Source organism: Sander lucioperca, chromosome 20 (assembly GCF_008315115.2).
Source record: "Sander lucioperca isolate FBNREF2018 chromosome 20, SLUC_FBN_1.2, whole genome shotgun sequence".
NCBI lineage: Eukaryota > Metazoa > Chordata > Actinopteri > Perciformes > Percidae > Sander > Sander lucioperca.
In genome coordinates this window covers 6,646,346-6,668,830 of record NC_050192.1, presented here as the reverse complement: position 1 = coordinate 6,668,830, position 22,485 = coordinate 6,646,346, and the positions used below count along the sequence as shown (strand labels likewise).

The 22,485-nt window shown below is 35.4% G+C and overlaps 2 protein-coding genes across 2 annotated transcripts; one reads left to right on the top strand and one right to left on the bottom strand.

Annotated features, from left to right (window-relative positions):
* Window positions 1–3,311: 3,311 nt before the first annotated feature.
* On the top strand, window positions 3,312–10,630 carry tigarb (TP53 induced glycolysis regulatory phosphatase b). The gene is made up of 7 exons (XM_031313591.2): window positions 3,312–3,356; window positions 6,139–6,346; window positions 6,658–6,695; window positions 6,887–7,008; window positions 8,640–8,717; window positions 8,824–8,934; window positions 9,716–10,630. Exons 2-7 carry the CDS (start codon window positions 6,315–6,317, stop codon window positions 10,109–10,111), a joined length of 777 nt encoding a protein of 258 aa, XP_031169451.1. The 5' UTR covers window positions 3,312–3,356; window positions 6,139–6,314; the 3' UTR covers window positions 10,112–10,630.
* A 7,620-nt stretch (window positions 10,631–18,250) lies between these two features.
* fgf23 (fibroblast growth factor 23) lies at window positions 18,251–21,293 on the bottom strand. Its single transcript, XM_031313545.2, has 3 exons — window positions 20,742–21,293; window positions 20,535–20,638; window positions 18,251–20,054 (listed from the first exon to the last, which is right to left on the bottom strand). The coding sequence occupies exons 1-3, from the start codon at window positions 20,974–20,976 to the stop codon at window positions 19,614–19,616; spliced, it is 780 nt and encodes a 259-aa protein (XP_031169405.1). The 5' UTR covers window positions 20,977–21,293; the 3' UTR covers window positions 18,251–19,613.
* Window positions 21,294–22,485: the final 1,192 nt, after the last annotated feature.

Sequence of the window (22,485 nt, the reverse complement as noted above, 5' to 3'; positions counted from 1 at the left end):
AGTGATTGAAATGCTGATAATACAGTACATGGCATTTAAACCAACTTGATTTCCGATTTGAGGAGTGCTACTGTAGCTAGCCTCTCTCTCTCTCTCTCTCTCTCTCTCTCTCTCTCTCTCTCTCTCTCTCTCTCTCTCTCTCTCTCTCTCTCTCTCTCTCTCTCTCTCTCACACATATATACTGTGCACCTGAAGCACTGCTTACTATTTATGCTGAAAAGTGTTGGCCAGGAGTGGGCTGGGCCTGCTCACAGAAGAAGAGCATTAGGGGCTTTGAGGTCTGGAGCAGTGGCTACTGTTAAAGGTTAACACAGAGGACAAGGTCAGTTATTAAGGTATTGATTTCACTGCCATATCCACAGACCAGTAGAGTATGTTAATAGGACAATATTCAGTGAGTCTACTTTTATTATTTTGTTCTTGGTCTAGCTCCTACATGTTAGAGATAGTTTAGCAGATGGTTTGCAGTTGATTTTATCCTCAGCTAGGTAGTACTGATGTCATGTTACTTGAGGAAAAGGAGATTTGGCAAGTTTTTTTGACCAGGTTTGAGAAGAAATGGATGCAGGTTGAAAGGGTTGTTGTAAGGTTTTTTGGAAAAGAAATGCATGTGGAAAGTGGGGGATGCTAGAAGTCTGGATTGATGAATTATAGAAAATTGGCGAGGAAGTTAACTTAAGCTATGTAATGTTTCTGCAGTTTCACTATACTTGAGTGACACACAGGAGGAAGAAGAATTCCCAGTGAAGTTCCGGCGGGACAGGGATCAGATTAGTTGTGCTGCAGTTTCTCCTGTTATCAATTTAACCATTAACTTTTTTGAGAGTGGGTGACATGGAAAAATATTTATGCACTTTTAAAAACACACTCCTTAAGGAGGGTAAGAGGATGGTGGTTGTGGAGCGTTCAGTTGGTTGTTAGGGTCTTTTCTTTTTTTTAGTTTTTCTGTAAGTTATTTGATTTTTTTCTGGGCTGGATTCCCATGGGGTAATGCACATTGTCTTGAAAGCTACGCCCCGACAGGTGAGTAGACGTAGGATAATTGGTGTTATAATATAATAGTATATAAACTAAGGAAATCCAAGTCACTTGTAGACTCTTTTGGATTCAGTGCGCCTTACTTGAATTTTTTGTTAATTCATAGCCAAAACCTTCCAATAGTTCTTTCAAAGAATTACACGCATACTGTGTCCTAAATATTCTTGTTCATGTTTTTGCTCTTTTTTTTTTTTTTTTTTTTTTTTATAAATATAAACTGCTCTCTGAACTGAACTTTTAAGTGAGTTTTCCCCTTTTGTAGACATGGGTAGGTAGGGGTTTATATGGTGTAAACTGTATATAACAACCAATTAGCAGAAATGTTGAAAAGTCATTACAGAAATTTAGTTTCTAAATTGTATCCATGCATGTTTGTGCAGAAAGCCAAATGTTTTACCAAAAAAAGTGCTTTAAACAGAAAAAAAGATTATGCTTTTAAAGGCTTTGTGTATAATTTGAAAGATAATTCCAAAGTGAGAAAACTAGATTATATTCATCATTCTCTTGCTGCTATTACGCTTTTCTTTTCTAGTCTTACACAAAGATGCCTTATTGTAATTCACTTGTGTGCTGCTATATTATGAAATGTTCTATAACTTGTCTTCTTAGCTTTTGTATGTGTACTGGAGGGAACGTAACACAGTTTGGTGCGGGACTGGAAGTACTTGTTTTTGCCAATCTTTTTGATTAGCATGTTTTATTCTTTTTATTGTTTCATTTGTATTTTTACTTTATATTCTATCATATTCTTGCTGCTTCTTTGTAATGTTGTGTACCTCAGGTTAATTTGGACGGATAGAGCGAGAGCCCATCTTTACCTCATCAAACTTCACATCACACACGTCGGTTTTACTCTGAATTTGTTGGACGGGTTTCACTTTTTTTCTGTCTAGATGAGAGGAAGTATGATGCTTCTTAAATCAAATAACTGCTGCCAGATTCCACTGAGCAGTTATAAGTGCCTATACTTTAAAATGGGTTATTTCATATATCCAAGTTAAACAAAAATAATTTTCATGTTAATCAGTTCATTTAAACAAGGTGGAACATTGTTTATTTTTGAGGTACCCATTTAGTCAAAGTTTAAACCACGCAAATGTTTTTATCATTGTTCAGTGTGGTTGTTTTTCCAAACTCCTCTTTCATTATCCCCATGTGCAACCACACAGTGTACCTCAACAATTTCTCCTCAATAAATTGGCTAAAAATCATGTGACTGGTTTGTCTTCCTCTTTACAGTCTGAGGTCTGCCCATCTGCAGAAATAATTGGACTGTGCCTTTAGTGAGATCTTACCTTTCTGTTGCCACTAGAGGACGACTAAACATCTGAAAACGTATAGTAGACAAGTAGGTGGTGTGCCCTCAAACTGTTGCATCCACATCAGTACATATATCTAAGGGCAAAATTAAGAGGCCTGCATCCGAAAAAATATTTTAAAAATGTAAATACATGAAATATAAAAAGCAAGGTACCTAAACATATATAAACAATTAAATCAAAGTAAATATCTTAATCAGAGGTGACAAAAAATATATTTTTTAATACTGTATAACTGCATTCACTTTTGTTTTTTATAAGGGTTAATGTATTCATGGACAAATTGAATTCAACTAGAAAACTTTAAAGATTGAGTAAGGAAGCTTTGTATTTGCTTAGATTGCCTTCACGCAGCTCTGCTATATTAAAAAGTACAATACTAATAACGAATGATACAAAGAAGTAAAAATGAAAAATATAGTGAAAAATCCGTAACAAACAAAAGATTTGCTCTGCAATGCGATAAGATTTGCGTTATGATGCAGGAGGCTACGTTACATAATTGCGGCTCGAGTCTGAACCATAGAATATACAGTCTGTCGGTACATGATCCGTTCTGCACATGCGCAAAATGTTCGCGCATGCGCGGTTGTACGAGGATTTACGACACTGCACGATCTGTTCCACGCTTCCGGTCGACAGCCAAGCTAACGTTAGTTTAGTTAACAGCTAATTCGGCTAACCGCTAGCTGATTGTAGCGGTCTGCCGTTAGCCTCCACAGGCAAGCTAACGTTAGTTTAGGCTATACGGATCGTGTACCGACAGTCTGAACATACAGAGAACTGAACCAACCGGGATGCGAGTATTTTTTTTTTTTTATCCCAGCGAAGGCATGTTCCGCCTGACCATGGATGTATTAAGGTTCCGCCCCACTCTGCCTCTGATTGGCCTACGCTGACCCTAACCCTAATCATGCCCACTCCGCTTGCCCAGCGCCGTTGAGAGAGAGAGAGAGAGAGTTGCGTCAACGGAGAGTAGGAGGCTGTTCCTCTTAATGCGTCCAAGGCATGGATGTTGTCGGTACACGATCCGTTCTGCACATGCGCAAGATAATACTGTTTTACCGAGGATACGACCTGCACGATCTGTTCCACGCTAGCCTATGGCTAGCCTCCACCGGGAAGCTAACGTTAGTTTAGCTAACAGCTAATTCGGCTAACCGCTAGCTGACAGCTAGATTCAGTCTAAAATAACGTTAACTCAAACGTAATGGGAAAAGCAGCTACAGCTAAATTAAGACTTCACAGTAATAACAATAAAGACAAGTATTGAGTGATTGTATTTTAAATGAGCACAAGTAAAGTAGAACTGACGTAACAGCTGTTATATATGTTAGGTGTTTGTTATATATGTCAACGTTTATTTTCAAGTTTTATTTTGAGGGTCTTTTAAAGTTATTACATGCTGTCTCAGCTAGCAGTTAGCCGAATTAGCTGTTAGCTAAACTAACGTTAGTTTGCCTGTGGAGGCTAACGGCAGACCGCTACAATCAGCTAGCGGTTAGCCGAATGAGCCGTTAGCTAAACTAACGTTAGCTTGCCTGTGGAGGCTAACGGCAGACCGCTACAATCAGCTAGCGGTTAGCCGAATTAGCTGTTAGCTAAACTAACGTTAGCTTGGCTGTCGACCGGAAGCGTGGAACAGATCGTGCAGTGTCGTAAATCCTCGTACAACCGCGCATGCGCGAACATTTTGCGCATGTGCAGAACGGATCGTGCAGGCAGAACGGATCGTGTACCGACACTCTCAAAAGCTTTTTTTTTTTTTTTTTTTTATTTTATTGACAAAAAGCACCAACATACAAAACTCTCGTTGGGGAAAAGGATATACATGCGTATATACAATATAAATGTTGTCAATGTACAAGAAAGAATTACCGGGTCAAAAGAAACAAAGAATAGAACAAAAAGGGGGAGCTGCTTAAAATATACAAGTCAAAAGCAAAAAGGCTAGAAAAAATAAAATTAACATTTGGAGCGGTACACAAGGAGAGATTAATCAAAACAGTAGTTTCCTAGATATGTCACTACACATTTTCCTTGCAATCTTAGTAGATTTGATCTTTTTCAGTGAGGAAAAAAATAATTTAAAGTCATTTATAAACCAAAGGAAGGAAGGTTTAGAACATCTCCATTTACTGCAATGAATATGATATTTACCCATTAGAATAATCATATTGACTAGATCTGATATTGATGAATCTATATTATCCATATAAAAGAGGATGTGTGGCAAGGTGAGAGTAGGGATATTATCCATCTTAAGTGACAGCCAATTTTGTATCTCAGACCAGAAGCTGTTGGACACAGGGCAAAAAAAGAACATGTGTTCCAGTGTCTCATCAGCTATCTCACAAAAAATACAAGGGTCTACATCAAATTTGAATCTTCTTCTAAGAAAGTCAGCGACTGGATATATCTTATAAATTATTTTAAAGTGAGTCTCTTTGATTTTTGGGGAAATGGGCCATTTAATGAATTTAAAATGTGTTTTTCCTATGGACAATGCATCCATGTTCGGAACCTGTACACACAATCCTCTTTCATAACCAAGACATAATTTAGATTTCAAAGCATCACTAATATATTTATTATTACATTTATTGTCAATTAAAGTACAATCATTGATAACAAGATTTGGTAAAGTTGGTAAGGGTCTTGTTCTTGCATATAACAATGTGTTATGAATTAACTGTAATAATGGTACAGGTATTGCTTTACAGATCGTATTGTATTCTCTATAAGTACAGTTTAAATTATATTTTTCTTAAAAGGCTTTATATTCCAAAAGGTGACCATTGTCATCTATAATATCATTCACAAAAACAATGCCCTTTTCATACCAATCATACCTGAACAATGATTTCCTATTGATTATAATGACCCTATTGTTCCATAAGGTGGATCCATGTGGAGAAAAGTTATGGGTAAATATCATTTTCCAATATTGGAGAACTTGTTTGTGGAAGTTTGACAACTTAACAGGAATTTTGGTCACCTCAAAATCACATTGCAGAAGAAAATCAAGCCCTCCTATTTTTTTAAATAAATGTCTAGGTATGTGAAACCACATAGAATCTGGTTGTGATAGATATGTTTTCAACCAGTTGATCTTAAAGGTCCCAAACATTGATTCAAAGTCCAATGCTTTGATACCACCCATATCATAGTCTTTAACCAGCTGTGATTTCTTAATATAATGGGTTTTGTTTTTCCACAGGAATTGGAAAACAATTGAATTGGCTTTCTTAACATTATCGGAAGAAACATACAGGGAGTGACATGGAGACACTCTCAAAAGCGCATAAAGCATGGATGTATTAAGAGAACGCATAAAGCAAACATGGAGCTCGGCTCTTCCGCATTGTTGGCCCATAACGCTGGTTGGCTCACGATGGGCATGCGCACTAGCAACAATTTGTTTGCGTTGTCGTAGCAACCGGTAGCAACATGCGCGTTCATGAGCTTCTCTGTCATGTCTCTTACAAGTGGCGAACTCATGAACTCGCCGTTTTCATTGTCTAAAATATTCACTAACGTTAAACACTGTGTTTTCGTTGTTCCCTATAGTTTACATGCTTAGCTAAATAAACGATAGATGTATTTAGCTAGACAACCAAGGAGATTTAATAATTATGTTTTGCTACTAGCTAACTACCTACTAACTAGCGCTAGCTAGCTGTTAGCCTGCAGTTTCGTGAACAAAGCTCATCCATGGCTTCAGCTCTCATCCACGTTACAAGCTTTACAGCATACAGCCCTCGGATGTATCATAAGAGAGGTCCAAGGGCTGTTCTCGTTATATCCATACTGCCTATGGTTATATCCATGGACTGTTCTTGCCTGATGCCAACCAGAGCAGACAACGAGCACTAGCCAATCAGAGGGAGATGCCTTTGCCGTCCTAGAAAAAAAAACTGCAACCAGGAAGTAGCACGAAAGCAGCCGTTGAAAACAATGTTTACATTTAGTTTGACGTTAATACGACAGTAAGTGATTATTTTAAGGTTTAATTTCCCTTTTATTATCTCAGAGGACTTAAACACGAATGAATTGGTAATGTGACGTCTGTCCTGCCAGTTTGGTAATTAAGGTTAAGCATGGCGGCAGAATGTGTTAACGTTATTTAACAGAAACAAGAGTTAACGTTAAGTAACTTAGGCTAACATGTGCATATGTTTCAGTCTTGTAGTCTTCTTCACTAACCTAGCTAGCAAACGTTAGGATTTTAACACAGACTTAGCTAGCTACTTGTCACCGGTGAAATACATTGATATGCCATTGCTATATTTTTACACAGTGGGGAAACACACTACAACAGAGACAAGCTGCTGCAAGGTACGTTGTTTAAGTCTGAATCAACTAGCTAATGTTAACGTTATACAGCTATGGTCAAACGTGGGTGTTTTAACGTTAACGTTAAACATATTCTTGCATGTTACAGAAAACTAACACTTGAATAGACTTGATTAACCCTAATTTCCACTGTACAGAGTAATACTGCAGAAACTGAAAACGTGTTTTTTTAGGTCAAGGTGTTGACACGCTCTTGTCAGAAACAGGTGTTCAGCAGGCTGAGGCCGTAGGAAAATACCTCAGAGACATCCCATTTAACAATGTGTTTGCCAGTAACCTACAACGAGCCATACAGGTAAGTCAGACTCATTCATTTTTAATTTAACGGGCCATAACAAGTGGCCTACCATCTGCATATTACACACAGATTAGGTGACTAAAAGAAAAATCACTGCCCTCCTGCCACATGCATAGTGGCTAAATAAGTGGTATATATTGACTAAATACACTGTCAGACCATGCAGATTTGTTATTGTATTTGTGTAGTGTTGTTAAAAAGGATAACCCTGATGATATTGTATATTTGTCTTTTTTGTCAACAAATTCCATGAAAAGACCAAAACCAAGACCATGAATTGATCCTAGTAACAACTGCTGTCTGTGTAGTCAACACCTGATACATGTTATTCCTCTGTGCAATTATTGTGTCCAAAAACTGATACAAAAAAACATGTTCCTTCATTACCATAAACCTTGGCACTGTAGTTTATTTTGAGACAATCCCACATACAACTTCTTACTGAAAATGCTCACGAGAGAATCACGTGTAATAATCCGCAGCCAAATACAGTTCCCAACAAATGCACTGCTTACTCCTGTTGGCTATGAACTACAGTTCCCTGCTGTTTTTATTATGTATCCTTTTATAAAAGTGACTCTATGTGTATAATTTTTAAAGATTTACATCTTGAGTATGACTGGGCTTGGGGCAGAGAGTCACAGACAGTGTGGGACAGTCAAAGTATTGAGAGACAGACACAAGTTATTATTGGTCTCTATCTTTTCATGGGATTTATTGACAGTAAGAAAAAAAACAAGGAATAACAGCAGGCGGGCATATCTTTTTAAACCTTGTATCCACAGCGTTTTTTTAATGGATATTTTTGAGGTCTCATTTCTATTAGAATATTTTATTAGGTTTACATACATAATGACAGCCTATTGATCTTATACTGTATAGGGTATGTCCGTGTACTGTGTTTTAGTGATATTTTATATTTTGTTAGTGGAACTTCTCATTTTTTCAACACTACCATTGTGCAACAGCCTTTTATAAGTGACATTTGTAATAAAGTGATTACAGACCAAACCTTACACATTTTTTTTCACATCTTAACACACTCCTACGTGATCATTTGCCCCAATATGTCTAAAACAGTACAGGTCCTCAAAGCATCTTAGCCCATAACACTGGAAATGGGACTAAGGGCATCTAGGTGCTTTTGGTAAAAAAGGGGTACGTAATGCTGAGCAAGGGATCGTTGACAAATACAACTTTTGTTTACATTACTTGCGTTAAGCAAATAGGTACTGTTCATTACCAAGATGCAAAAGAAGCTCTGTGATTGGACCTGAGCATCGACACTTATTGTAAATTGTGTCACAGTTGGAGCTTCAGACCTCTTGCCTATAAACACATACATATCTAGCTTGTTTATTTTCCATCAGGAACAAATCATTCTTCATTCAAACCAGTAAAATGTCACTGTTGTTTTCTTCTGATTGTGACGGGGAAAGGGAAATACGGGATGCATGTAAAGGACTTCCAGATATGAAATAGTTTGTGTAAACATTCATGTCTCTGTGGTCTTTGACTCACTGATGCTGACAGTGTATTCATGACTTTGTAGTCTGTCCACGGCAGATTCTTTTGGCACTTACAAATGTATTGAGTCAGTCATTTCCAGATTACATTTCCTCCATCAGACAGCTGAAATAATTCTGAGGAACAACACTTACTGCTCTGGCACAGAGATGGTTTTGGAGCCTTTACTCAGAGAGAGGGTAAGATCTGTTGTCTTTACACTACGTCCAAATATTAAAGGTTTAAATTTACTACTACATTAGTTTCCTTTCTGAGCTCTAAGTTGTGGTTGATTTGTTAATACAGGGTTTCGGCGTTGCTGAAGGACGTCCCAAAGAGGATCTGAAGAACATGGCCAACGCTGCTGGCCAGTCATGTGGTGACTACACCCCTCCTGGAGGAGAGACTTTAGACCAGGTGAGTCAGATACAGTCAGGATTCATCATTTGGACACCATTGTACAATACTGTTAAAAAGTTGAAAACAGTCACTTTAAAATTCAAGGTCAAGAGAGTATTGCTTGTGCAACAGCGCCATGTAGGGCCTATTTTAAATATTGCATTTAAAATCAGTTTCTGGACAGATAACAGTTGTAAAAAGTCAATGTAGCTTTTATATTGCTTACAAAGATTAATGTGATGTAATGAAAACCCTGAACTACTCTTCTTAAATGCATGGACTTTTTTTCCCATGGTATTTTCTTCTATTGTGTTGTGAAGCACACTTAGCTATTACATGTTGTCTTTGTTCAATGACAGTCTATAACGTCAACCTTTCATGAAATAAAACGGCCTCTTTTTACGCTTCATGACAATGCATTCTTTAGTTAATTCAATGGATTTTAAGTGTTATATTAGCCTCTGATGTAGGAGAATGTTCCACAATTGTGACAATGCGTGACTACTTCTGCTGCTTTTCTAAATGGCAGTTGTTTTCTCGCAAAAACCTTTTTCTATAAAAGTCTTCAAATGTCTTGTTTTGTCCGACCAACAGTTAAAAAAAACCCCAAAGATATTCCTTTTTATAATGATAGAAAACAGAAAAAAGTAGCAAATCCTCACATTGGACAAGCTGCAACCAGAAGATTTTGGGCACTTTTGCTTGAGAAATGACTTTGAATATTCAAAATAGAATCAAAATTAACAGTTGATTCACGCTCTCTCAAACCTGCTCTGGTTCACTGTCATCTTGTTTCCAGGTGAAGCTACGATTCAAAAAATTCCTTAAAGTCCTCTTCAAGCAAATGTTGGATGAACACTGCCGGTCAGGACCAGATGCCTCTGCAGCCAGCGCCTCACACGTTGCTCCTGTGGGCTCGGCTGCTGATGGGCTCCAGGGAGTGCCGGTCCACGCTCTGGTCGTGAGCCACGGCGGTTACATCCGTGTAGGCGTCAAGCACCTTGTAGAGGACTTGAAGAGTTCTCTGCCTGCAGGGGTGAAGATGTCCCAGCTGTTTTCACCCTGTCCGAACACAGGCATCAGTCGCTTCATTTTCACCCTGAGCCAGTCCGAGTCCGGCCCGGTCCTCTCTGCTTCCCGTTGCCTCTTTACCAACAAGAAATATCACCTAGAAAATCTCACAACTGCTAAATAGTGTGGAGAGATGGGGATAAATGTTTCATGTATGGCGTATGTGTTCTGTTTCTGTGCACTGTCAGGAACAGTCATGAGGGAAAATAAAGGAAAAGACCTCAAAGTTACCACAGGTAACTGAATAAAGAAAGGGGCATGGTAAATTATGTTTTCTCAATCATAGCGTTTTACTGTGGATCATTAGTCAAAATAAGGCTGCAGTACTGTATTATCAAACTGTTTCATCATCCTCCCGACCTAGGCCAGTGAGGACTTATCATTCTACATTTTGTTAACTGTATTGCCTCTTTTATCATGTTATACCAAAGTCAGAACTATTTAATGTATTATTGAACACTGTCAGTATGTGTGGCATTTTCAAGTTGATGTCTTCTGTGATGCTGCTCATTTTACTTGTGCAATACAACATAACACTGGATTTTTGTTGTTTTATACATATAAATAGATAAAAGAAGACAAAAAACAGGATGCATATATCACAAAATGCTGTAAAACTACATTTATTATATCCGTCCAACTACCTGGTGTTCCATGTGTCTTTTTATTTCTTTCTATTTTTAGAGTCACTTTTTAATCTCCACTGAATGCCTGTGCCTAGCAGCCCGTCATAGCCTCACTATTTCAAACGCAGTGTTTGATATATTTATGGTAATACTGCAAGGTAAAATCTAAAAACTGTAGACTTTCCATTGAATATAAATGCACTTTTATTCGTCTGACACAACAAAATGTAACACGAAATAGTGAAAGAGGAGCTGTCTCTAGAGTACCGTTTCATGGCATTTATCAGTGGTGGAAGACCTATTCAGACCTTTTGCTTAAGTAAAAGTAGTAATACTACAGTTTAACAATAAAAAGTAAAAGTCCTGCATTTAAAATCTTATCAAGTAAAAGTATTAGCATCAGTATACTTAAAGTACCAGGAGTGAAAGTATTCATGTGTACATCACTTTAATATTGCAGTTGGTAAAGGTGGGGCTAATTTTAAATACATTATATTTCTGCTAGGTAGCTTAATCTATAATCATAAGTTATTAGTTAATTTATATGTTTGTATTAAGCTAAATCTGCACAGTAACTAAAGCTGTCAAAAATAAATGTAGTGGAGTAAAATGTACAATATTTGCCTAAATGTACTAACTTACCATGTTAACTAACTTACATATATCATGACTTTTTCATGATTTCTTACGTACTCTACTATGACTTTTTTGACATAGTATACTATGACTTTATGACTATGCTATACTCCTGTCCTTTTAATGATTTTTTTAACATAGTATACTATGACCTTTTCCACATACTATACTATGGCTTTATTTTTTATTTATTTTTAACATACTATACTATGACTTTATTATGTATTTTGACATACTATACTATGGCTTTTTCAACATACTATACTATGAGTTTTTACTATACTATTACTTTTTTAAGACTTTTATGAAATACTATAAACAAAAGTCATAGTATACTATGACTTTTGTTTATATGTTGAAAAAGTAGTATAGTATGTTGAAAAAAGGTCACAGTATATCATGTCATAAGAGGTCATAGTACACTATGTCAAAAAAGTCATAGTATAGTATGTCATAAGAGGTAACAGTATAGTATGTCAAAAAAGTCATAGTAAAGTATGTCAAAAAAAGTCAGTATAGTATGTCAAAAAGTCATAAGAAAGTCATAGGATAGGATGTCAAAAGTCATAGTATAGTATGTCATAAAAAGGTTATAGTACACTATGTCAAAAAAGTCACACTATAGTTTGTCATAAAAGTCATGAAAACGTCATAGTATAGGTTGTCTAAAAAAGTCACATTATAGTTTGTTGAAAAAGTCATAGTATAGTATGTCATAAAAAAGTAATTGTATAGTATGTTGAAAACATTCACAAAACAGTTACAGTATAGTATGTCGGAAAAATCAGTATAGTATATATAATATGACTATAATAGTCATAGTATACATGTTCATGAAAAAGTCATAGTATAGTATGTTAAAAAAATCATGAATTATATGTATTATATTGTATATGTATATATTATATGATGTATGGGGCCGAGGATTTTGAACAGGAAAAGAAAAAGGCGGTGGATTGGAGAAGAGCAGAAAAATGGAAATAAATGAAGATTCTGTCAGAAGAAGTGCCAAACAGAGACATTCCTGTTCATCTGTTGAGTATGCCCAAGGAACAGGGTTTTCTGTTCAAGTGAGGGTTGGTGAGTGGTGCGTAGGGGATTTAAACCCCTAACCTTTTGCTCTGAAAACCAGTCTCAACCTTGTTGAGCTACAGCTCCTCTAAGAAACCTGTGTTTCCAATCTGAAAAGCATAATGCCAGAGTAAACAGTGGCATGTTAAGCAAGGACACAAACTGAGCTGATCATGTCAGACAAGTGTTATGATGCTGATAAACTACTAAAATATGCAGGGGAAGTGTCCACAGTGCACAAGTACAAGATGGTCACCTTGATTTTGAAATACTGTCAAAAAGTTCTGTACTTTGTCTGGTTGCTCACTTGGTAGCGCGTGTGCCCCATGTACCAAGGCTCAGTTCTTATCTTAGTATAGGATGTTGAAACAGTAATAAAAAAGTCATGGTATAATATGACCAAAAAATTATAGTATTGTATGTTGAAAAAAAAGTCATAAAGAAGTCATAGTATAGTATGTCGAAAAAAGTCATAGTATAGCATGTTAAAAAAAGTCATATCATAGTGTGTTGAAAAAAAGTCATAGTATAGTATGTAAAAAAAAAAGTCAGAAAAAAGTCATAGTATGGTTTGTTGAAAATAAGTTATAAAAAAGTCATAGTATGTCGAAAATAAATCATAAAAAAGTAATATGTTGAAAATAAGTATAGCATGTTAAAAAAGTCATAGTATAGCATGTTAAAAAAGTCAGTATAGCATGTTAAAAAAAGTCATAATATAGTATGTCGGAAAAAAAGTCATAAAAAAGTTGTAGTATAGTATGTCAAAAAAAGTCCAAAAAAAGTAATAGAATAGTATTTCATAAAAGTCATAAAAAACTCAGTATAGTATGTCGAAAATAAATCATAAAAAAGTTATACGTTGAAAATAAGTCATAAAAAGTCATAGTATAGTATGTTGAAAAAGTAATAGTATGGTTTGTTGAAAATAAGTAATAAAAAAGTCATACTATGTCGAAAATAAATCATAAAAAGTCATATGTCGAAATAAGTCATAGAAAAGTAATATTATAGTATGTCGAAAATAAGTCATAGTATAGCATGTTAAAAAAGTCATAGTATAGTATGTCAAAAAAAGTCATAAAAAAACTCATGGTATAGTATATCAAAAAAGTCATAAAAAGTCATATTATAGTATGTCGAAAATAAGTTATAAAAAGTCATAGTTGAAAAAAAGTCATTTAGTTGACGCTTTTATACGAAGCGACTTACAATTGCTATATATGTCAGAGGGCACACGGCTTTGAAACAACTAGAGGTTAAGTGCCCAGGGACACATTGGTTGATAGTTTGTCATAGTTTAGTATGTTGAAATATAGTATGTGGATACTCTGGAGCAACTACGGGTTAAGTGCTCACATTGGTTGATGCATCACAGTAGGAATTGACCCCAGAACTACCACACTAAATGTATGTCATATTCACTGCGCCACCACCACCCTTAAAAAGTCATAGTTTAGTATGTTGAAAGTCATAGTATAGTGTGTTGAAACAATGTCATAAAAAGTCATAGTATAGTATGTCGAAAAAAATCATAGTATAGCATGTTAAAAAAGTCATAGTATAGTGTGTCGAAAATAAACCATGAAAAAGTCATAGTATAGTGTGTTGAAACAAAGTCATAAAAAGTCATAGTATAGTATGTCAAATAAGTCATAGTATAGCATGTTAAAAAAGTCATAGTATAGTGTTTCGAAAATAAACCATGAAAAAGTTATAGTATAGTTTGTTGAAAAAAAGTCATGAAAAGTCATAGTTTAGTATGTTGAAATAGTCAAAGCATAGTATGTCGACAATAAATCATAAAAAAGTCATATGTCGAAAATAAGTCATAAAAAAGTCATATTATAGTGTGTCGAAAATAAGTCATAAAAAAGTCATAGTATATATAGTATGTTGGAAATAAGTCATAATAGTATGTTGAAAGTCATAGTATAGTGTGTTGAAAAAAAGTCAAACAGTCATAGTATGGTATGTCAAAAAAAGTCATTGTATGGTTTGTTGAAAATAAGTCATAAAAAAGTCATAGAATGTCAAAAATAAATCATAAAAAGTCATATGTCGAAAATAAGTCATAAAAAGTTATATTTAGTATGTCGAAAATATCTCATAAAAAAGTCATATGTCGAAAATAAGTCATAAAAAAGTCATATTACAGTATGTCGAAATTAAGTCATAAAAAAAGTCATATTTAGTATGTCGAAAATAAGTCATAAAAAGTCATAGTATAGTATGTTGAAAGTCATAGTATTGTATGTCGAAAAAAACTTAATACTTTTTTCCGACATGCTATATACTATGACTTTTTCGACATACTATACTATGACTTTTTTTGACATACTATACTTTGACTTTCAACATACTATACTATTACTTTTAATGCATTTTTTTTTTACATACTATACTACATTTTCATGACTTTTTTCGACATACTATACTATCACTTTTTTAAGACTTTTTTTCGACATGCTATTTACTATGATTTTTTGACATACTATACTATGACTTTTTCATGACTTTTTTCAACATACTATACTATGACTTTTTTAACATGCTATACCATGACTTTTTCGACATACTATACTATGACTTTTTTATGACTTTTTTTTCAACATACCATACTAAGACTTTTTTAACATACTATCCTATGTCTTTTTCTGACTTTTTTGACATACTATCCCATGACTTTTTATGACTTTTTTCAACACACCATACTATGACTTACAACATACTATAATATGACTTTTTATGACTTATTTCCGACATACTTTAATATGACTTTTTTATGACTTATTTTCGACATACTATAATATGACTTTTAATGATTTATTTTCGACATACCATACTAAGACTTTTTTGACATACTAGCCTATGACTTTTTTATGACTTTTTTAACATGCTATACTATGACCTTTTTCGACATACTATACTATGACTTTTTATGACTTATTTTCGACATACTATACTATGACTTTTTATGACTTATTTTCGACATACTATAATGACTTTTTTATGACTTAAAAAAGTCATAAAAAGTCATAGTATAGTATGTTGAAAAAAGTCATAATATGTAGAATTTCGAGAAAAAAAAGTCTTAAAAAGTCATAATATAGTATATCGAAAAAAAGTGATAATAAAGTCAAAGTATCGTATGTTGAAAAAGTTATAGTATTGTATGTTTAAAAAAAGTCATAGTATAGTATGTTGAATAAAGTCATAAAAAAGTCATAGTATAGTATGTCAAAAAAATCTTTAAAAAGTCATAGGATAGCATGTTAGAAAAAAGCATAAAAAGTCACAGTATAGTATGTCGAAAAAGTCATAGTAAAGTATGTCCAAAAAAGTCATAGTACAGTATGTCGAAAAAGTCATGGTATATAGCATGTTGAAAATAAGTCATGGTATATTATGTCATTAATGTCAGAAAAACGTCATGGTGTAGTGTAGTAGTGTAGTATGTCGAAAAAAGTCATGTTAAAAATGGTATGTTGAAAGAAGTCATTATATATATAAAATTCATAGTATACTATGTTGAAAAAGGCATAGTATATTATGTTAAAAAGTCATAGTATAGTATGTCGAAAAGTCATAAAAAAGTCACAGTATATTATGTTGAAAAAAACATAGTATAGTATGTCCAAAAAAGTCATAATAAAGTCATAGTATAGTATGTCCAAAACGTAGTACATAGCATGTTGAAAATAAGTCATGGTATAGTATGTCCAAAAAAGTCATAAAAAGAAATCATAAAAAAGTCATGTCAAAAACAGTCATAAAAAAGTTTTAGTATAGCCTGGTAGCTCACTTGGTTGAGCGTGCTTCCCATGTTCTAAGGCTCAGCCCTCACCGCAGCGGCCGCGGCCCTTTCCTGCATGTCCTTCCCTTCTTTCTTCCACTTTCTGTCTTCAGCTGTCTTGTCAATAAAAGCTCTTGAACTCCCAAAAAATTATCTGTTGAAAAAAAGTAATTATATAGTATTTTGGGGAAAAAGTAATTGTATATTATGTCAAAAAAGTCATAGTATAGTATGTTAAAAAATAAATATATAGATAACATACAAAACTATGACTTTTTTATGACTTTTTTTTTCTCTACTTTTTTATGACATGATTATACAATGGCAAATGTTATGTTATGTTATACTATTGTATGCCATACAAATGTCATAACAAGTCATAATATAGTATGTCATATAAAAGCAATAGTAAAAATGTCATAAAAAAGCCATAGTATAGTATGCCATACAAATGTCATAAAAAGTCACAGTATAGTTTAAGGTCCCATGGCATGAAAAATTCACTTTATGAGGTTTTTCAACATTAATATGAGTTCCCCTAGCCTGCCTATGGTCCCCCAGTGGCTAGAAATGGCGATAGGTGTAAACCGAGCCCTGGGTATCCTGCTCCACCTTTACGAAAAAGTAAGCTCAGATGGGCCGATCTGGAATCTCCCCCTTATGACTTCATAAGGGGCAAGGTTACCTCCCCCTTTCTCTGCTTTGCTGGCCCAGATCATTTGGCCCATGAGAAAGAGAGAGACATCATGGCTTGCAAACAAGTGAAGTATGGCAGTTGGTCAAGGCCACACCCCCACCCTCCACCTTGCCCCCCCACTCTCTCTCCTCCTCAATAGCATTTAAAGCTACAGACACATAAATGGCACATCCTAAGTAAAGCTCATTGTGGGACTGGCTCTAGTGGCTGTAATTCTTCACCAAGGTTGAATTTCAGGAAAAAGACTTCAGATACAGTATTAGGGGACCACTACGGCCTATATACAAGCATCCAAAGAGCACCATGTTATAAGAGCTTTAAAAATATATATATATATATAAAAAGAGTCCAAAAAATCCATTAAAAAAGCGTTGGGTCACAGAAGGCGAATATTGTAAATGGTCCTCCCTAATGGTAAATAGGTGATTACTACCCTGATATACATTATTCTGAAACGGGTGTTTCTGCATAATAAGTAAGTAACCTTTTTGTACTTTAGGTAAGTTTTGATTATAAAACTTCTTTACCTCTAAATAAGTAAAAAAAATAAAATAAAAGTAACATTTTGAATACAGGACTTTTACTTGTAATAGAGTGTTTCTACACTGTGGTATTACTTACAAAAGATCGGAGTACTTCTTCCATCACTGGGGAAACAAAAAAGACTTAGTGGCTCCTATCACATGTCTTTAACAACTGATAGAGATCAGTATTCTCTCATCCTTAATGACTGGAAAATGTTTGAGCCCCCCAGGGCTCTGTACTACCATCACTACTGACCTGTGAAGAACAGCTATTTTAGATCTCAAAGAGCTTCAATATCCTGCAGCTAGATAGTACAGCATCTCAAAACCTTTTTTTAAATTTTCATTGGAGGTAGAGTTAACAGCTGATGAGAGGACTGATACAACTGTATTATCTGCCCATGATGTTACAGCTGAGCTGGCAGTCAGTTAGCTTAGTTTAGCACAAAGACTGAAAACGGGGAAATAGTTAGCCAGGCTCTGTCACTAAATCTGGCTACCAGCTCTTCTAAAGCTAACTAATTAACACAACAACCGGTTGTGGGGATTGACTATGTCTTGGCTGGGAACTTCCTGAAATCTCTGCTAAATTATTCTGTACACAGGTCAAAGGTTAATGGGTGACCAATTTAACAGTTAGACAAAGTAAAAACGGAACTATGTGTATTTTTAGAGTGAAAAGAGTCAGCTGCAACTCATGTACCTGTTTGCTAATTAAGTGCAGGAGGTGTGAAAGTGCAGGACATTTACCTATAATGAGTGAAAGTGCTGAGTAACTGGGTCAATGTTAAACCTGCTTACTTCCTTTTCAGACAGCACATTTTACCAAATATAGAACAAAAAGAACAGAAACGTTTTTAAAACATCACAGTTATATACGTAGGTTTTCATAAATGACACAACACTAAACATGTTTCCTTGATAGTTTATTTTGTCCCAAACACTCTATCTACAACTCCAACTCATACATTCAAAGACAAACCATGTTTTCTTGTATGTACATTTATCCATAAAATCCATAAATAACAAAACAGGAATGGAATTAAATAAATAAATACTATTTGGGACTGGTTTTAGTGTTTGCTGGTGGTGCCCAGCACCTGTAAAAACCACATCAAGATGACTGCTCTGTAAAACATTTACCCTGTAGTTATATTCATTCAAGTCATGAATTAGATTGTACGAATACAGTACAACACAACGAATACTGTAATTGTAGCAAAACTGTAGTTTTGAAAGTTTTTGGAATTTCTGTTTTAGGTTCAAGATCTTACACTAAACAAACATATCTTCTATATCTAACTCAGTAAATGTAGGACTTTAAATTATGAGGAAAAAACCTAACCTTAACTCTACAAAATGAAATATATTTTTGTTTTAAATCATGCCTGCCTAATTTCACATCAGTACACAGGGCCTTCAGTCCTTCAGAGGTAGGCTAAATAAGGCTTCTGTCTTGAGATAACATCAATGTCACTTTGAAATGTGGGTTTCTCAGACCAGCTGTAAAAACCTCAATTAGAAGAGACCACAACGTGCACATGCTTACTTGTCCGCAGTGTTGGGATTCTTAATTTCTAAGGCTTTGTTTGCTTGGTAAGCAATGACATCCTCACTAAAATAAATCATAGTTCTTCAGGGAAACCAAACAGTGTTTATGAATAATTTAATCAATGTTTACGGCCATGTGGCTTAGATGAGAAATGGCCCATTTATCTAAGCTATAGTGCAGTGTCAGAGAGTGCCAACTAATTGTAATGGATGGGAATGGGAAATGGATTTGGATTACTCATCTTGGCACAAAACTAACATTTTCTTTTTCAGTAATCTGTTTCTGTCTGGGAGAATTGTCAGATGTAACATCAAACAACATTTTTAGATGTGGTGAAATCCCTATATGCTTCATTAATCACCAAACCTGCTTGTGAATGTACTAAATACTAAATGCTGATGAGACAATCCAGGTAAAACGCATATCCCTTATTGATTGAACTTATTAAATCTGCAGTGATCTCAAAGAATTGCGTTTTAACATTATACATTGTGCAATAAAAAAGGGTCTGCAAGTCAAGTCTAATATTTGTGTGTATAAACACTGTTTTTTGAATGAGTGATGAGTGAAAATACATTATTTAGTCACTGTGAAAAAGAAGGAAAAGCCTTAATGTCAAAATAAAGTCAGATGTTAATGTTTTTTCTCTCACAGATCAAAAACGAAACTAAACTTGGACTCACTTAGATTAAGGTAATGATATCCATATCAGTCACAACTAAAATCAGCCCATGGTCCCGGTGCTCCGGGGGCTGGCCAGGTTGGACGAGTGCACGTTCCAGGGGTCGTGGGTGGAAGGAGCCAGCGGCGTCTCCCGGGACACGTTACGCCCATCGTCCCCGGCCTCCACCTCCAGATCGGCGTCGTCCTCCGGAACGGCCCGAGAGTCAGAGCCCTCCTCGGTCTGACCAATGTAGACGTTGTGCGGGTCGGAGGGATCTACCACCTGGTTCCTCTTCTCCCTGTGCAGCAGGAGGCGCTCCAGCGGCACTGTGTTCTTCTTAGGCAGGAAGAGGGATGTCTGCGGCAGGTTCTGGCCCGCTGCGAACACCTGTCGGGAGCCCTCCAGGTTGAACAGGATGCCGGTCCGGGTGGAATAGTACACGTCCCGGTTGTTCTCCAGAAGTCTGTGGTTAAACAGACAGTCATCCCTGAGGCAGGTGGGCTGAAAGACAGAAGGAGACGGGGAGAAAATTAAACTACAGTGCAGGAATATCTAGATACTAAAAAAAGAAAGAAAAAAAAAAGAGTGAAAATACTAATACCACTATTAGCAGTTTGTTCACTTGATATCAATGAAAATAATTGCAATGAATACATTTATGTGTAAACGACCAATAGTAACAGTACATTTTGTGCGTAAAAGCATAAAAGAGATCTTAAAAATGCGTATGCGTAAAACCCCACAATGATGCCAAACTCGACGTGACTCAACTAAACGGTTACAAAAATGAAATAAATTGATGTTAAGACGTCCTATAGTTGCAGTACGTTTGTGCGTAAAATAAAGGCTCCTTAGAAGCGATGCGTAAAACCCCACAAGGGTGCCAAGTAAGAGGAACTCAAAAGTGAAAAAGTTTTGGTATAGGGGATCGATTGATATAATAGTAACAATCAATCGAACTGAAAGTAAGCATTGGCTTACCGAGCTGAATGGGTTGCCTTCCAAATCCATACACAGGTAACGGCTGCTTTTGACGCCGAGGATGGCAATGCGCTCCCTTGTTTCAGCTTTCAGTAAAATCACACCTGCAGGGAAGAAAAAGCATTGAGCATCAGCGTTAAACACAGAACGTTATTACAGAAATTACAAAAATTAAAACACACTTGAAAACGAGGTTAAGGATCTTACTATATGAACTCCTGACTGTAGTTCGGCGCACAGTGCCATCTAATTTGATCTCCAAGTAGAAGTTGTTGAGGTCTGTAGATGTCTGCAGGTGAACATATCTCCTCGGGTTCCCCCAGTTGGATCCAACCAGCGGTGACGGGTTCGGGGCCGTTTCCCCGAGAGGAAATCCCTGGAGTACGGTGAGTAAGAGCGCAAGCACAGTGTCCCTCATCCCCAGTCTCCTGTTGACGTCCATCCTGGAGCAAACCGGTGGTTTCCACTGCGAGCTGCTGGAAGTTTTCAGATGCTCTGTTGTCCCAAAGTTTGGAGACAGTTCCTATTTAAAGCCCCTTGAGTGCCACTCCTGCTCACATCCTTTGCGTAAAAAAAGGAAACTCGCCCCCAAAGCAGATGTGCGGGTTTGCTGCAGCGGAAGGGCCACTTCCACCTCTGTCTGTTTATCCCGATGCTCTTGGACAGACTGAACTTTTATTTTAGTGACACGTCTTGACTCATCCACCTTAAACACTATTTTAAGACTATTTCCAAATGGTCCAAAGACAACTGGTTCAGTTTTTGTTTGTTTAGACTGGAAACAAGCAAATAAAAAAAGAAAGAATGAAGAAAACAAAAAAAGACATGAATGCAGATTCGTTAAAAATGATTTGCTAATTAAATCAGACCTAGAATTCACTGTCAGATAGTTAAGTATGCTTTAATTTGACGTTTCCAATTCGTGCAAACTCCAGAATTCTCGATTAAGGAATTAATTAGTAATTATTAAGCGTCATATTAAATATTTTTACAGTTTTGTTTAATTGACTGGACGTCATAGTTTGAAGTTAGTTCAGTTTGCTGCTTTTACGCACCTGCCTAACCGAACTCAACAGTTACACCCTTTCACCAGCAGAGAGAGCCACTCCCTTATTTAGTACAGTTTTTCTGGGAGACGCTGACTGGCTAACGTTTTAGCATAGGGCACATGCAAACTGTTTATCACTCTAAAGAATACTCCTGATCTTGTGTTAGAGGTTACACGAAACATTTTCAACAGCTTCTCTTAATTTTTTTTTATTATTATTTTCATCCAAGAAATTAAATTTACAACCCACTTCCAAATGTAGAAAATCAAGATAATCTTCAAGTATTGCATTTGCACACAAATAAACATAACACAAAGATTTTTACATAAACTCAAGTACTGCACTTAAGTTCAAATTTGAGGAACTTGTACTTTTTTTATGCTACTTTATACTTCTACTCCACTACATCTCAGGTAATATTGTACTTTTAACTCCACTACATTTATTCAATAACTTTAGTTACTGGTTACTTATCAGAATCATAATACAAAATATAATCAACAAATACATTATGATGAAGTCTTTATTGATTCCTTGATGAAATTCACAAGCTACCCACACACACACACACACACACACATACATACATACATACATACATATGTGTGTATATACATACATACATATATGTGTGTATATATATATATATATATATATATATATATATATATATATATATATATATATATATACACATACATACATACACACACATATATATATATATACATATATATATATACACACACATACATACATATACACACATATATATACATACATATATACATATATATACATACATTATATATATATATATATATATATACATACATATATACATATATATACATACATTATATATATATATATATATATATATATATATATATATATATATA

What these genes read in the sequence shown, in the direction of transcription:
- fgf23 (XM_031313545.2), bottom strand. Translation starts at nt 20,976, where the DNA reads ATGGACGTCAACAGGAGACTGGGGATGAGGGACACTGTGCTTGCGCTC. An exon ending in TACAGTCAGGAGTTCATATA is followed by an intron (nt 20,639 to 20,741) that starts GTAAGATCCTTA and finishes TCTTCCCTGCAG; the next exon opens with GTGTGATTTTACTGAAAGCT. An exon ending in AAGGCAACCCATTCAGCTCG is followed by an intron (nt 20,055 to 20,534) that starts GTAAGCCAATGC and finishes TCTGTCTTTCAG; the next exon opens with CCCACCTGCCTCAGGGATGA.
- tigarb (XM_031313591.2), top strand. Translation starts at nt 6,315, where the DNA reads ATGTTTACATTTAGTTTGACGTTAATACGACA. An exon ending in AGTTTGACGTTAATACGACA is followed by an intron (nt 6,347 to 6,657) that starts GTAAGTGATTAT and finishes ATTTTTACACAG; the next exon opens with TGGGGAAACACACTACAACA. An exon ending in AGCCTTTACTCAGAGAGAGG is followed by an intron (nt 8,718 to 8,823) that starts GTAAGATCTGTT and finishes TTGTTAATACAG; the next exon opens with GGTTTCGGCGTTGCTGAAGG.